The 16,551-nt window shown below is 43.1% G+C and overlaps 2 protein-coding genes across 4 annotated transcripts in view; one reads left to right on the top strand and one right to left on the bottom strand.

Annotated features, from left to right (window-relative positions):
• Positions 1-2,189: 2,189 nt before the first annotated feature.
• Positions 2,190-7,085, bottom strand: TMEM60 (transmembrane protein 60). Its single transcript, XM_081879240.1, has 3 exons — positions 6,914-7,085; positions 3,359-3,518; positions 2,190-2,853 (listed from the first exon to the last, which is right to left on the bottom strand). The coding sequence occupies exon 3, from the start codon at positions 2,805-2,807 to the stop codon at positions 2,403-2,405; it is 405 nt and encodes a 134-aa protein (XP_081735366.1). The 5' UTR covers positions 2,808-2,853; positions 3,359-3,518; positions 6,914-7,085; the 3' UTR covers positions 2,190-2,402.
• Positions 7,086-7,805: 720 nt separating this feature from the next.
• The window catches only part of PHTF2 (putative homeodomain transcription factor 2), a 71,949-nt gene continuing 63,203 nt past the window's right edge, over positions 7,806-16,551 (top strand). The window contains exon 1 of one of the 3 annotated variants that reach the window (XM_081879128.1): positions 7,806-7,829. The gene's annotated coding sequence lies outside the window, so the exon portion shown is untranslated. Of the gene's footprint in view, positions 7,830-8,308; positions 8,391-15,987; positions 16,011-16,551 lie in introns of those variants that run through there. The other 2 variants (XM_081879129.1, XM_081879131.1) reach the window with 2 other exon arrangements.

Raw genomic sequence — 16,551 nt, forward strand, 5'->3', positions numbered from 1 at the left:
GTCTAGCGGTTTTTTCGTCTTGCGAAGCATCCCTATTAGCGGCTTAGCGGATTAGCGCTATTAGCGGCTATTAGCGGCTTAGAAAAAGGGGGGGAGGGGGAAAACTCGCAAGACGTTTTCGTCTTGCGAAGCAAGCCCATAGGGAAATTCGTCTTGCGAAGCGCCTCGAAAAACGGAAAACCCTTTCGTCTAGCGGGTTTTTCGTCTTGCGAGGCATTCGTCTTGCGGGGCACCACTGTATGGGCACCCAACACCCATAGTTGGAAGCAAAATACAGGAAGCAAAATACAAAATATAGGAAGCAAAATACAGTCCTACAGATTCTTCCAGAGAATCTTCTATGTGACTCTCATTAAGCTGTTTAGATCTTTTCCCTTATTAAAGCATGCCAAAATAGAAGTTGTAGCAAAGATTATAGAATTTCATGCTTTAAGCTACTGCTGTTTCGTTACCACAACGGGACAGTGACAGGAGACATTTTGTAAAGATCAGGTAATTCTAGAAGCATAATATTATGGTTTGTTTCAAAACAGGTGTGCACATCCATCCACTCACACAATGAAGCTTTCCACTCACTGCAGCACCCTTCATACCCCTCTTGCCTTTCCTGAGAGTCAGAAAAGCTTGACATGGGATTCAGGGCTGCAATAGTGAGGAGAGAAAACCCCATTGTGACTGGACTTTGGCTTGCACAAATTTCATTACAAGCCATTGATTATTTTATAGAAGGAAATGTAAGAAACTGTTGCAGCTAAGTAGCAAAATAGGCGAGAGCTGTCTATTCATAAATGTCTCCTACATCTCAATCCAGCAAAACCATTCTGCCATCTTATTTCATGTTTTACAAGAGACCAAAAAAATTCACTGGCCTGGAAAAGAGAGAAAAAACAAACCTACTCATAAGAACATTGGTGTGTCATGTCAAGTAAGGCAAGAGTATCTTTAAGTTGGAGATGCAGATGGATTCTAGGACACCTTAGTCATTGGCAAGTGGAATATTCTTCCCATTCATTCTGAGGCTATGATCAAAGCACACTTACAGGGAAGTAAACTCTTCTGTTTATGAAAGTTGCCAGCTGCTTCAAACATTGTGAAATGTCTTCTTTTACACGGCACTCCTACTACACAGAGGCAATTGTGTGAAGCACAAAAGCATGCTTTTATTGTTATCCCAGGTTTTGTTCCTATAATGCTAGAGTGTGACAAATATATTTTCTGGCACTGTGTTCTCTTTTCTCCCTTGACCTATTTATTTTCTTCCTCAACAGGAAGATTGTGCCCCTTGGAAGAGGGTAGAGGAGATACAAGTAGCATGATGTGTTAAGACTCGGTGATTCCTGACTGGTTTTTTTTGAGTTTGTACAGTAGTTTAATGTCAATTCACTTCACACTGGGCAGCTTAGGGACAGAAAAAAAATGAGGAAGTGAAGGCAAATACTGGTTAACATATCGCATTAAGCATATACATTTATTACAATGCTTGAATCTTAAGAGCACAAAAAGGTTCCTATTAGCTAGAGCAGGTTTTTCCAAAACTTGGGTCTCCAGCTGTTTTGGAACAATTCCCATCATCCCTGTAGTCCAACAACAGCAGGAGACCCAAGTTTGGAAAACCCTGAAGTAGAGTAAACTAAAGCATTCTAAAATGCTTGCCTGCAGTGTTTCATTTGTAAGATGGAAAAGCACCAAATTTTTACAAGAAATGTCACTCTCATTGAATCTTTTGCAGATTTTGCAAGCAATGATCCAACTAGAGCCTGTGTGCTTTCTAACGGTTATGTTCCTCTCAATATTACAACATGATTAGTTGCAAGAATCTGAAGTATCTGAAGAAGTGTGCATGCACACGAAAGCTCATACCTAGAACTAACTTAGTTGGTCTTTAAGGTGCTACTGGAAGGAATTTTTTTATTTTGTTTTGACTATGGCAGACCAACACGGCTACCCATCTGTAGTTGCAAGTAAATCCACTTTGTGTACAAAAATATACTTCTGTGCCTTCAGCTCACTGTCTGGAGAATAAAGTGACTATTGAGAATGCAGAAGTTGGCCATCTGTTCCTAGCCATTTACAGAAAAGCCATTTCAATTTAGTTTTGTGCAATGGCAAGTTCTATAGTGTAATGACTCAACACGCTAGACACAAACTTGACACTCACACACTCACAGAAGGATAAATAGAGAGAATACTTGGAAAATATTTTGATGATTTATTTACAGTATTTACATATAAATCAGATAACTGTGCTCCACACACTGAAGAGTCTAGTCCAACGGCATATAGAATGTCAACATACAGCTGTTACTTGTAGTTCCTTTGGGTGCTGTAAACTTATAGCAAGCTAATGTTGTTAAGGAATGTGATGCTGGCTGATGAAAGGATAAACCCAGTCTATGGACAAGTTATTCCCTTCGTACACAGAAGATGTTGTATCCAAGTTCTATTATCCCTCCAATGAGCAACACCCAAAAGGGAATAAAGACATAAACTAGCTTTATTTCAGCAAGTTGTTCCAATTTTGCACAGAGGGCGAGGCAGAAGGCCAACTTAAGCAGCATTGCTACAAGGTACCAAGCTTTCTTCTTGAGGTGACGGGAACCATTTCGAGGGTCATAGCCAGACTTACAACGGCGAGCCATTTTTACAATTATCATAACTAGAAGAATAGTATCAAATATCCAAACTGGGATAAATATGAGAAACCAGTTCCATGGTGCCTTTTCATCCAATTTCAACACTAACATGATCAGGAACAGCAACGTGAAGAGCCATGTGAGCAGCACTCTCTGCGCCAAGGACATTCTCATTTAAACAGCTTTAGTGGTTGGTTGGCAAGAGTAGAAAAGATGGACCCTAGGATAAAGCAGAACAAAAACAAATGGACTGGGGAGATATCAGTAAGTCTAGCAAAAACAAAGAAACCACACACCATCAAGCTAGCTTTATAAATGAAGCTTCACCCAACTTGCAATTTAAAAATAAAGAAAACAGTCTCTGGGCCAAGTCTAGTTTACATTTGGAGCTGGATTCAACTAATTAGTTCCACTTGTAGAAGCCCACACAAGGACTTCCACTAGCGCAATGGGGCTCCCCCACTGCCCCCAAATTGGCTTGTGTGTCTGTCAGGAAAACCCCAAGAACAGTGCAAGGTGGGAGAAAATGGGAGATTATTCAATTGAGCAAGAAGAAATGCTTCTGCAGATGGAGCAATCTTAGCGTTATGCTGAATTGCTTCCTTTATCTTCCATATGTTGACTTAAGCAAAAAGAGTTGTGCCTGCCATTTTTATATGAAGCCATATAAGGTTACATGTTTGCTATTCACTTAGAAAACCCCAAACGACTTGGGACCAGATTACCTGAATGAACACCTTTCCTCGTACAGACTTGCCCGCTCTCTAAGAACTTTGCATGAGGCCCTCTTGGTTGTGTTGCAGCCTGCTGAAGTCCATCTTGCAGCAATGTGGAGGAGGGCCTTTTTGGTGGTGGTGGCAGCCAGCTTGTGGAACAATCCCTCCTCTGAAATAAGGCAAGCACCAGCTGTAATATGCTTTAGGTGCTTGCTAAAAACATACTGTTATCTTCCTTCAGGTCTGCATAATATGTTACCCCTAGACTCTTAAATCCAATTGTTGGAGGAGAAAAAAAGTCTGTGGCCACATGGTACAGATGTTGGAAAACATAACAGAAAAACATTAAGGCTCATTAACAAAGGAACCAAATGTAATGAGTGACTGACACAACAGCTCCCTGCTCATGCTGTCAGTGTGTGGTGGTCAGGTGCAAAGGTGAGTCAAACAAACTGGAGCAGGCTGGGCAGGAGGTGGGCACTGGAGAAGGAGAGATGCTCAACCAGCCAGAGGATAAAGATGTAGCAAAAATAGCATGTTTAGAGGGAGTTCCAAGCAGGAAGCGAGCAAAGATGGCGAAGGAGCAGCGGTAAAATAAAAGAATAAAGAAACAGGCAATGGGCAAGCTTCAGCAAGCAACTTAGGACACAGGGTGGGATGAAGGAAAAATCAGGAATTCCAAGGCAAGCCACTGGTGGAGGAAAAGTACCGCTATTAACTGAAGGAATGGACAAGCTATTTAAACACCTGATGGTGGAGGGATTAATGGGGAAGCAAGACAACTTAAATAAACACATCTTAAAAAGGCTCTGAGGATGAGAAGGACTTGAAAAGTGTCCAAGTGACCAAGGTACTTTCTGAAGGTGAGATAACCTCTGAGGCTCTGAAAACCCTTTTGATCCACAGTTGGAAGGAAGGTGGACACTCACACCAAACTATAGTAAAGCTCATACGTTTCTCTTCTTGTGCTTTTGAAGTCCACATATTAATTCTACAAATTTTGGAGAAATAATTTCACTCAGCCTGATTCTAACCATGCTGCTCAGAAGTAAAATATGCTTAGGACTGCGGCCTTAAAATGTTATAACTATCAGTTATATTTTGGCACCCACCAAGGAATCTGGTGATTTATTTCTTGCTAGTACCATATCAAAATAGCTGTATAACAACAACTCAACATATATCCCATATTACTTTCAATTGTGGGTCATTTTTACACCCACCCTTTTCTCCAGATTTGGATTTTGAGAAATTTTTTTGGTAGACTGAGATACCTTTTATGCAAGATTTTCCAGACCACTGGTACCACCCCCTAACAAAGTTTCTTATAAATCATAGTACATTAGACATTTTTTGTACACTGCTTCAGCATCCAGACATTGTAAAACAGCATGCAAAATTAATGAAGGCACTAAAATTATTTATTCCACTTTGCTATTGTAAGCAATAGTTGTCAAGAGAAAGGCAGTCATTTGCTTGTGATGACTGCGAAGAATGCTGGACCATCTAATGTAGAAAGCCACTCCTCAAGCAGGATGGCATATTCAGGATCCCTTAGCATCAGATTGGTTATGCCTTATTACTTAAGCCTTAACTAATAAGGCATAACCAATCTGATGCAAAGGGATCCTGAATATGCACTTTTGTAATCTCAAACTCATAGCTAGGGGCAGGGAGCAGAATCCTAATAAAAGAAGGCAGGCTGCAAAGGACTTTATTTAAAGATTATAGGGCAATGGTTGCCTTGGTCCTACTTTTTATGACCGTTTAGATACAGTATTCCATTTTTTTATTTCAGGATCTATGGAGCTCCCTGCCACAGTAACTCAAAAGCACCTCAGTGTGACCTTTTCCTACTGCCAGCTTAGAATGCTTTTAAAATTTAAATAAAAAAATACATGTACCCTTAAAGCCTCCTAGTAGTTAGGAATAATAGGTTTGGGTGTGAAACTGACACCAACACTGGAGACAAAATGTTTCTTAAATACATAAGGGAATACAGTACTGATATTTAGTTTTGGATCTTAAAAATGCTTGATGAGAGTTTCTATGGACTCAAGGGATGCTGTTGCAGACACCTGTCAAATTCCCTTCATCTCTGCCCTAGCCAAATTCTCACAATCCTGTGAGAATCCCGCTACTGGATACAATCTACCTCTGACCCCAAAGCTCCTCTGACTGTACTTCTAGCAGCGTGAACATTTCAGCTGATTTTTTAAAACCATTTTTTGGCAAGACCTTAACACAAAATGTGTTCCCTTCTTCTGAAGCAAAGTATGTATAGTTACCACATTGCAGAGGAATAGCTGAATATTGAGATGCCAACCATTCACCTTCAGCTCAGTCTTTGCCTTGTACCTCCATCATCAACCATCTTCCCAAATGCCGTTACCTCTCCCCATTGACTTTCTTTGCAGATGAGAATTTGCAGCCAATCAGACTGTGCTGCTTCCTATACCAGTCAAAACAAATTTACCTATGGCAGGCTCCATCTATAAATACTAAATGGATGGTGTCTCTCTACCCGCTTTCTGATCCAATCACCAAGCACATACGGCTACTCAGGCCTGCAGCACAATGCCTCAAACTTTGACAGTTGCATAGCTGTCAACCTTCCCTTTTTTGGCAGGAAATTCCCTTATACAAGCACCGTTTCCCGTTGCTTCCTGCTACTATCCCGGATTGTTAGATATCCTGTAGACTGTCCCCAGGACAGGTGAGGCTGCTGATCCCTTATTTTCAAATCTGAAAGTTGACAGCTATGCAGTTCATATGCTCTGACATCAACAGAGGCCACAGAACCATTTCCCAAAGCACAAAACATACATATGACAAGTACAAAACACAACATTTATTGGCACAGCTCCTTCCTATTGAGCCCTTGACTAGGACCTAGATCACCTTAAGGGGGAGAATAGTTCTAATTTTCTTTTTAGGAAGCCTTATGGGCCATGAATGGAACTCTCTCCCACTGAATTGCTTTTAGCTTGCTAGAAGCTATTTAAGTTCTTGCAGTTTTTATGCCGCGAAATACCCTATTTTTCGCTTTATAAGACGCACCAGACCACAAGACGCACCTAGTTTTTGGAGGAGGAAAACAAGAAAAAAAAAATATTCTGAAACTCATAAGTCAGAACAGCAAGAGGGATCGCTACGCAGTGAAAGCAGCAATCCCTCTTGCTGTTCTGGCTTCTGGGATAGCTGCGCAGCCTGCATTCGCTCCCTAAGACGCACACACATTTCCCCTTACTTTTTAGGAGGGGAAAAGTGAGTCTTATAGAGCAAAGAATACGGTATATGGTTATTACCCCACTTTGAGGGCAATAATTGAATACACTCAGGTCAGGAAAAACCCTATCCATGTGTATTGAGAAGTCATGTTGTACTGAATTCAATGGGACTTGCCCCCCGTGGAATGGTATCTCCCGCTCCCCCGGGGGGGCTCAACCATAGCAAGAGACAGGGAATCTATGAGGGGACATACCAACGGAGACAAAAAGGGGGGGGGAGGAGGAGCGGACCACCGACCTGAGCTGAATACCCCATTAATTCCAAATTACCCACCGGTCACGCTTCTGGCGCGCCTCGCAGCCGCCGCCGCTGCCCTAGGACGGGGCCCCAGAGACTCGCTTCATCACCGCCCACCGCTCGAGGCCTCGGGCAAACCAGCCAGAAAAGAGGAGCCAACGTCTAAGCTCCTCCGACAGCCCCAGAGCCGACCGGCCGATGATATATACGTCACATCCCGCACGGCACGCTCATTGGTTGCAGAAGGTGCCTGTCATATCGCTTGCTCCAAGCCTATTGGGTTGGTCCGCATCGAATCCCACCTCGCGGGCAGCACGCCTAAGCTAAGTGCCCATTGGACAGACCTGAGGAAGGTTTCCCCCCCCTCCTTATCGAAGCGTGACTTATACTACGCTCTCTCCTCCCTCTCCTCCTACTCGCGGGAACAGCTGCCCATCACCAGCCGCTTTCAAAAAAGCCCGTTTTGCGGCTACCAATCGCTTTCCACCGAGGGGCTGCTTTCTTTGGCTTTTCATTGGGTGAAACGCACGCTCAAACCGCCTCGGCCCCGCCTTCTCCAGGGGCTTCACCGTCCAATGAGGAACGTTGTTTATGTTGAGGCCGTCGGCGTCGAAGAGAGCGGCTGCCTCGCGCTGCATTTTTTTTTTTTTTCGGCCGCCACATCCCTCCCCCCTCCCCTTCTTCAGAGAGAGAGAGCGCGCGAAGGAGGGGCGATGATTGACGGGCCGCCTTTCCCGCGGCAGCGCGCTGTTGCTGCCGTCGCGAGCGAGCGCGCGCGCGCGCCGGGAGCCGCGAGCTGTTGCCTCGCGCGGCGCGGCTCGTGCCCTTCTCCGCTGACTGAGGGACGGACGGGCTGACAGGCGGGCGGGCTGTTGTCTCGGTGGCGCCTCCGCCTCCCCCCCCGCTCCCGCTCCCTTTTCTGCCGCGTGAGGCGAGCACGGACGGAGACCCGGTGAGATTCGAACCCGGCTCCCCCCCTCCCCCCGCGCGCGCGCGCGAGCTCTGAGGCGACCGAGGGGGAGGGAGGTATATGGCGGGGGTCTCTCCCAGAGCGCGGGAAGGGACGGCTGAGGGGAAGGGGCGGATGTCCAGAGGCGCCCCCTGCCCTGGGAGGGGATCGGGTCCTTCTTGCGGCGGCTGAGGGGGCTGAGCCTCCTCCTCCTCCTCCTCCTCCGCAGGTGCGAGGGGTGGGCCGCCGCGCGTGTGGCCCGGCGCCGAGCGGGTCCGGTGCCAGGGACACCGGGGAGGGCGGCCGGCCGGCCGGCTGGCTGGCCAGCGTGCGGCGCCGCCGAGCGGGGTTCACGCCGGGACAGGGCAGCCTGGAAAGCGGAGCGGGGAGGAGGAGGCGGCGGCGGGCAGCCCGGCGGCGCTTGCAAAGCTGGCCTTATTATAGCCCCCGTTGTTATTATTATAGCCCTCTCTGCTCCTCCTCCTTGCAATTCGTCCAGCGTTTGTGCCTGGGCTGCTTCGTGTTCAAGTGTTTGTGAGTTCTGCTTGCTCCCACAGGATTAAGGTAACGGCTCCCATCATTGTGGATTTGTGCGTTTGTGTGTCTGTGTGTGTGTGTGGGGGGGGGGGTTTCATATAGGCCGCCCCAGTGGCTGCCATTGCGTCCTTTGCTGCGGCGCTGGTTGTGCATGTGCAGATGTGCTCTCTTCCAGATCCTTCAGATGCTCACAACTCTCAGAGAAACAACTAAGGAAAAAAGGGAGGGGGGGTATTGAGACCCTGTTCCCTTTCTATCAGTGCACCCCCCCAGGCTTTATCAGTATCTTCATTGTGCTTTTCTGTCACTCACAACAAAATTTATGTGGTCTGCATCACAAGATTATGTACAATCTGTTGCACCGTTGCAGTGGCGTAGCGTGGGGGGTTCAGGGGGGGGCCAGCCGCACCGGGCGCAACATCTGGGGGTTAGGGTTAGGGGGCGCAAATCCACGGGTTAGGGGGCGCAAATCCATGGGTTAGGGGGCGTAAATTATCTGCCTTGCCCCACGTGCTGACAACCCACGCTACGCCACTGCACCGTTGTGCCATTGAAATAAGGTGATTTTCTTTTGCCCAGGTATAGCTCAGTAAAGATGTGTTGGGTTCATACTCTTTAGAGCAGGTGAATCGTTCATAGCCCTTGCTCAACCATCTATACAACCAAACTTTCTTTCTCACCACAGTCTCCCATCTCTTTTAGTCAAAGGATGCTAACTTCTGTATTGTAGTCTATTTCACAAGCAGACCATGTTGAACCTTTCACCTGGAATGTCTTCACTGACAACATCTGCCCAACTACTGTGTTAAAATTGTTCCTAAAATATTGCTTGGGATCTGCTCTAGGAGAATGGGACAAGTAATTGCAGTAAAATATCGGGTACTGAAACACCACAAAAGCTATGTTTGATTCTCTCCCTCCCTTCAGCTTCTTGATATTCACTTATGTATCATTTACAATGTGTATTTGGGCCTTGTGGTCAGTGTGGTGGTGTTGTTTTATTTGTTAAGTAAGTTTAGATATTAATGGCTTATTCTTTGTATTAGCAATGTCTTAGGTACCTCACATCACTTAGGGACTTCATTAAACCTCAGTGGTGTTTATCCACTTTACCATGCATGCCAGTTTTATTTGACGTGATGTGTGGCATTGAAAAATCATTTGAGAATAATGCAAAATGAATTGATTGAGTTAGCAATACCACTGGCAGTCTTTTGGAGTCTCATCTTTATACTAACTTTCATTAAGTACAAATATCTGAGCAAAAAAATTCTAGCTTATAGACAAAAATGCAGTTGTTAAGCTACACGTTTCATTATTTGTGGTTTTGGGATTGCACTGTTCTTAGCAATATTGTTTCCCCCCACAATTTTAAAGTGCCTGAATTGTTTGTTTAGATCCTTGCAGGCATGGCCTTTCTTTACAAGAAATTTTATTGGTGTGACTCTGTCTGGTTGACCAGTCTCTGGTGACAAATCTGTTTTCCTTCTTAACTTGTCTTTCCCTAGAAAATTTGTTTTACAGAAAATTTATATTGTCAAATGTTCTAGAACTCAATTCCTGTGTTCCAAATAAAACCTTTAACTTTGGAAATCTGTATTTGTAATGAAAGCTTTTATGTTGTTGGTGGGAGAGGACAAGTAAGAAGAGTGTTTAAAGAAATCCTTATGTAAAATCTTTGTAATCCAATTTGCCTTTGGAGTAAGATTTCTGTATGGTCCTCTTTGTTCTTAATGGATCATATTCGGCAGTACTGTACACTATTACTGCTGAAAAAATATGAAGAATTTGCAGCAATGTTTACATTTAAATAAGGATAGGATTATGCTGATTTGCAGTTTAGACGAATGATCGAAAAGCTGCTTTTCTAGGAATGCAGCTGTAATAAAGTGATTTAAATAGTCCACTTCATTTGAAAAAACCCTTAAAATTCTTTGTGTCTGCATCACATACTGTCTTTAGTTTACCCAGCGGCAAATGGATACTTGACCTAGTGATCTCTAGAGTGATTAAAGTTGATACTTGGCAAAACCATATCCTTAGAAATCCTTTGAACTTTGACTACATCAGCCCATGAGGTTGAGGAACAGACTTTATACACTTTTGTAGCATGATTTTATGCACTCCCACAGAGTGCAGTAGGATTTACTTCTAATATGTGTGCATATTATTTCACTTTTAATTAAATGTAGTTTTGGGGCTTGATCTACTTTTGGAATGTCCCAGTGCAGGATTTAATGTGTTAAGTTCCTTGGCTTGGTTCCAAAGGACTACTTTAGACAAGCTTAGTAATTTTATTTTTTAAAAAATCTGAATAGTGGATGAACATGACATATTGCAAGCTGCTTTGGAAACAGCCAATCTTTGAGAGCTGCTGCTGGAAAATACAAGCCCAAAGGCCCACTGTATGTTTGGCAATGGCTGAATTACCAGGAAAAGCTAGAGATTCCTTGAATAGAATCCACAAGCCGCACCTCCTGCCTGACCTCCACCAGTTTAGTATCTTCCACTGAGACTAATAAATCACACAGCGGTGCCTACTCATAGGAGCCTGTATAACTGCACTAAAATATGCGAAGTATGTCCTCATGAGTGTTATTTTTAGTGTCTTTTTTTTTTTTTTTACAAAAACCTGGGGGCACAAAACAAACAAAACCTTGCAGCAATAATCATCTTCCCCTTTGTTATCACTATACTTATGTCCTTCATTAGAGAATCTTTCAGGGAAGTATGTTTACTATTTTTATTCAACAACTGAGATACAGGGTGGATAGTACAGGATAAGAGTGACGAACCTTTGAGGTTGTGATTTTTTATTTGCATTACACAGACACCCTGCACTATATGCCAGAATAATATTTAATAACAATAAAAAGGTAAAGGTACCCCTGCCCATACGGGCCAGTCATGTCCGACTCTAGGGTTGTGCGCCCATCTCACTTAAGAGGCCAGGGGCCAGCGCTGTCCGGAGACACTTCTGGGTCACGTGGCCAGCGTGACGAAGCTGCTCTGGTGAGCCAGCACCAGCGCAGCACACGGAAATGCCGTTTACCTTCCTGCTATAAAGCGGTACCTATTTATCTACTTGCACTTAGGGGTGCTTTCGAACTGCTAGGTGGGCAGGAGCTGGGACCAAAAGACGGGAGCTCACCCCGCCGCGGGGATTCGAACTGCCGACCATACGATCAGCAAGTCCTAGGCACTGAGGTTTTACCCACAGCGCCACCCGCGTCCCCTTAATAACAATACCACCTCATTTTATGGGTTGGAACCTTTTCTGCTACCGCTCCTTAAATCCTACAAGGGAACTTTAGGGAATTCAATTGTTTTCATGTCTCCACTCTGGACTTTCACCTCAAAAGAGGCCTGCTAGCCTTAAGCTATGAGTGGGGAAGCTGTGGCCATTCAGATGTTTTGGTATTCCAACTCCTTTCAGCTCCAACCACCATAGTGAATGGTGGGAATTGCGTTCTAACAATATCTGAATGACTGCAGGTTCCCCCATCCCTATTTGAAGTGTTTCTTTTGTAGCAGAAGTTCTGTCACTGCCCTAAAAGGAGATCTAGCCCAAGTTCCTGATGGTCATATGAACTCAACTCAGTCACCAGGCCCCCACCCTCTCATTTTCCTGCTGGAGTTCAAGAATTGGCATATGTATGCAGCTGTTGCACTTGGCTGGTAAGTTCCCAGTCTACCAAGACTAATGCAGCTAGACTTGTGTGCTAGGAAAGTGACTGAATTAGGAGAACTTGACCAAACCATGTACAAGGAAGAAGAGGGGCAGGGAGGCAGCTCGCTAAAAAGAGACTCTTCTTTGGGACCTAACATTGGTGGCTGTAGATGATAGAAAGCCCGAGCGTAAAAAAGCAATGTAGAGATGGAGAAAAGATTGCCCTTCTCAACCATGCACACACAGTAGCTGTGGAGAGATCGAGGCATGGGAATCAAATCATGCCTCCCCCTCTAGACTTCAGAAACATTACCTAAGAGGGTCATCATAAGGGAGGGAGTGCCCCTAGCCCCTCTACACCTTTGGGGTGTAGAACTAGTTGCACAGTTCATCTGATTCCTGACAATAGAGAAATGACCAGTTGGTTTCCCCAGAAAAATGGAATATCACTGAGTGGGATGGCAAACTTTTTTAGAATGAATAAAAAATAATAATCATGTAGCAGACCATTTTATAAATAAATTAAAAAGAGACATCTTCTCTTACTAATTGAGGGTCCCTCATGTTACATGTGTGTCATTGCATCAGTACAGTGGGACTCCTTCATACATCACTTAAATAATGTGAGAAGATGTGGCACACAGGTAGGCAGTGTGATTCCCTGCCATTTACAAGTTTCATTGTTCCTGGTTATTGACCATGCTGGCTGAGACCTATGGATGTTGTAGCACCATATTGACTATCCCTTATCTTTGACTCCTTTCCTTGCCAACATGCCCCAGTTTTCCAGAGGAGCAATGGTAGCATAAGGGTAATAATAATCTTTTGCTATGTGGTTCAGTTTGTCACATTTCCCTAGCCATGCTGTAACAGTTCCCATGCTGTAAACATAAGTGAGAAAGGGACTGAGCTCTTTAGCCTCATGATCACCATATTTTTTGTTAATCTCTGAATTGTTCATGTGATAAAAAGATAGCCATTTTGTGTAGATGACAAGTTTGTGCCAAGTAAAGGAAGCCCTAGGAGGAATGAGAAAAGTTCTGGCAAACGGGTTTGGCTGATGTTTATACCACCAAGTTCTTGGGAACATTTGATAGCATATTATACCCTGCAGACAGTAGCTTGGATCTGAACATATTCTTGTCCTGCCTGTAGACAACCAGGATACTTAGAATTGCGTTAGTTCAAAAATAGTTTTTATATGGCATTCTTAACGAAGGTTTTTAACACAAACAGGCAAGGCATCATGAAAACAGTGCAACTCAGTTCTAGAAGCAGGGCATGTACCATACAGGTCCACAGCAGAACCTGCTTGCAACTACATTCATCTCAAGACTACGAGAATAAACTTAACTGAGTGGTGGTATGGCCGCAATAACATGTATTGTGCTTGTGAAAAGGATGCTTGTAAATTTGATCAGTGATGGAATTTGCCTAAGACAGTGATGGGGAATAGAAAGAATATGACTGGATTCTGCCTCCCCAAAACCTTCTTGGTTGGTGGGCAGGGCTGTCAGTCACCTGCTGTCAAGTGGATGTTAGGTGAACCAAGTGAATCAAGAGATCCTGTTTTGGGCAGGGTTCAGCTGCATTATGGAGTGCCAGTCAGTTGATTAGTGATCACAGTAAGCCACTGCAGAAGATTATTTATTTTGTCACTAGCTTGAATTCAAGTTGGCAATTGACAGCAAGGAAAGGAAAGGAAAGTACTTAAGAGGGTGTTCCCATTTCTTCATTTTAGCTGTGGCTTGAAGTTGATTGTATCTGATATCACATATGATGCCTAAAGCGTGGAAGGTGGACGTGGTTTGCCCAAAGCAGCCTGGCAAGCCAGTCTCCAATGCTTGGAGGTCTAGTTAGGCTCATCAATCCTGATCTAAGCTGTGGAAAAGTTCGTAAGTGATGCTATGGTAGCAAATGAGGCATATGTATAGTAATGATGTAGAGAAGCAGGCTCATATATTGCAGAAGTTAGCATCTCTGTTTCAGATCAAATTAACAAAGCTGCAGTTGTGCAGGCAGAGTGCTGCCATTCATAGATCTGCTGGCAGAGGCTACTAGAAAGCAATGGGGAGTCCTTCTTTTCACTAGCCTTATGGATGAATGATTTTATTTACTGCAGTAGAACTTTGCCATAGACAAGGACTCCACTGTGTACTTATTTTGTAGTGCCTCAATAATAAGCTTTTATTAGAGATTCCTATCATTTTTCACATGACAAGAGTAAAGGGTGTATAAAACAATGATGTATTTCTTCTGTTTGTTTATTTATTTATTTATACGATTATTAATTTTGCACAACGTCCTATACCCGCAGGTTTCAGGACGGCTCACAGGATAAAATCATGATATAAAAACCACAAAATACATAATCAAAATAAAAGCAAGAACAACCCAATAACCCCTCCCCCCAAACACATTTTAAAAGGGCATGTTTGGATCGTGTGGCCATGATTGAGTAGCACAAAGGATTATAAATACAAGTGAATGTAAGATCTATTGGTATAGCTGAGTGTGAAAACTAGGTAAGTATTTTGAGGAACTGAATGTTTGAGATGTACTGAGTATTGTGACAATCCTGGAATTTTTCTGAAGGCTGTATGTTTTTATAACCTGTAAAAAACCACAGAGTTGAGTTACATTACTTATTTCGCACACATATACACACAGAACTCATTGATATTCCTGAGAGATTAACAAAATAGGAAGAATTATATGACTCACTTTTGTTGTTCCAAAAATGTTTTTGTAAAGGCTGTTATTATCCAATAATTTACTTCTCTGAAATCCTTTGTCAAATCTAGTAGAAAAGGTCCAAATCATATTTTCACCTTCCTAAATTAAGAGACATTCAGCAGCATTTTATATGCAGGCATCTCATAGTATGTGTGGTGTTCCAGAATGAAATGAATATTAGCTTAAAAACAACATCTGGGGCTGTCTGTCTAGTCAGCAAGGCGGCTGCTGAGTGGAGCCAAAGAATTTGAAGGGGAAAATACACTTACAAATATAGCAAGTGGTATAAAGCTTTTTGAATGATGATTTAATATACTTGGCTCCTTGTTGTAAAACTTTTGGATCACTTATGGGTTTAAATATAAAAATGTCCTGCCACTAAATTGTCCAGCACATAACAAGTTTTGCTGCTGCTAGAGGAGAAATGGGAATCTCCCTCTAAATGTGCTGAGATTCATTTAGTTCAATGTCCATATAAGATGATATACCCTACACTTCTGCATGCAAAGTTTACCTAGTGCCTGACATAACTAAAACTCAAGTTGTAAAAACTCTGGATTATGAACTTCCTTACAAACCGAAAGTTGTGATTCTTCAAAGAAGCTGTTATAAAAGTGCTGTCAGATGATATTTTAAACACAGCACCTTAACTTTACAGTAGCAAACATAGTTTCATGGGTTTAGATTTCAAGCCTTCATCAATATAATAAAATAGAGATTATTGTTTTATCAAATTACTGTATTGCTTTAGAGTGTTAGCTGTGTAGCTCTTACCCACACTTTCAGAGTACTTTTTGGACTAACGTAAACATGACATTGTAGAATGAGGAAAGTTAGAAGGCATAAAATAGGAGCTGGGCTGAGTTAATTATCCCAGTCAGATACATAATTTTGTCTCCCGAAGACAGACTTTGGGGCTCCTTGGTCCCAGTACCAACATAATATAGTACATGATCCAAACTTTAAATGTCTTTAACCCAGTGCTTTAGAGAATGGATCATGTTGTTGAGAGTAATGTATTTAGTGGTAAGGGTTACTTCAACGAATTTGTCTAACCTCTTACGCATTTTATTTTAAACTAGTCTCCTTTCTCAGCCACTGCTTTTATGCTTTTTTGATCCAAAGTCATGTGAACAAAGGTCTGCTCTCACATGGGGCTTCCCCGCCTCTCCTTCCTATTACAGCCTCCTACCCCCCTCCTCCCAGCTATCCTGAAGAGTCAAGGGATCTGCTGGAATGGGGCAGGTAAAGGCTATGGGGAAAAAGGAATGGGCATGAAAGCCCCATTGTGTGTGAGCAGCCTTCTCATGCAACTCTGGATCCAGCTCCCCTGCCTTTAAGCCACTTCCAGCTTTGTCAGCAACCTGTTTCCCTTTAAAAGTACACAATAAAAAAACAAAATATTTCCCTTGAACCTACAACTTTAAAGTGGATGGAAAAAACCTGCTAGTTTGTTGATAGTTGTGGTGGACAAACATAAGGTTCTGTGAAGAAGAGACTTGTATTTTGACAACTAACTTAATCAGATATTTATATTTTGCCAGCATTAAAAAAGCATTTTGAAAGCTAGTAGTGTTAAAATGTAAGGTTTATTTGTTGTCCCTGCAATTTATTTAATGGGTATATTCTAGTACTTCCAATGGAGCAGTTAGAGAGCAGTTTACCTGAAATAAGTTGCATGTATGTTCCTTAGATTTCACAGTAGATCATTATGTCTTAAAATAAATGAACAGGAAGAGGAAACACAACTTTAAACTTTTTTTGTGCACTGGAACAGAACCT

Source organism: Podarcis erhardii (genome assembly GCF_964252035.2).
Source record: "Podarcis erhardii genome assembly, chromosome: 10".
Classification (NCBI taxonomy): domain Eukaryota; kingdom Metazoa; phylum Chordata; class Lepidosauria; order Squamata; family Lacertidae; genus Podarcis; species Podarcis erhardii.

What these genes read in the sequence shown, in the direction of transcription:
- TMEM60 (XM_081879240.1), bottom strand. Translation starts at nt 2,807, where the DNA reads ATGAGAATGTCCTTGGCGCAGAGAGTGCTGCTCACATGGCTCTTCACG.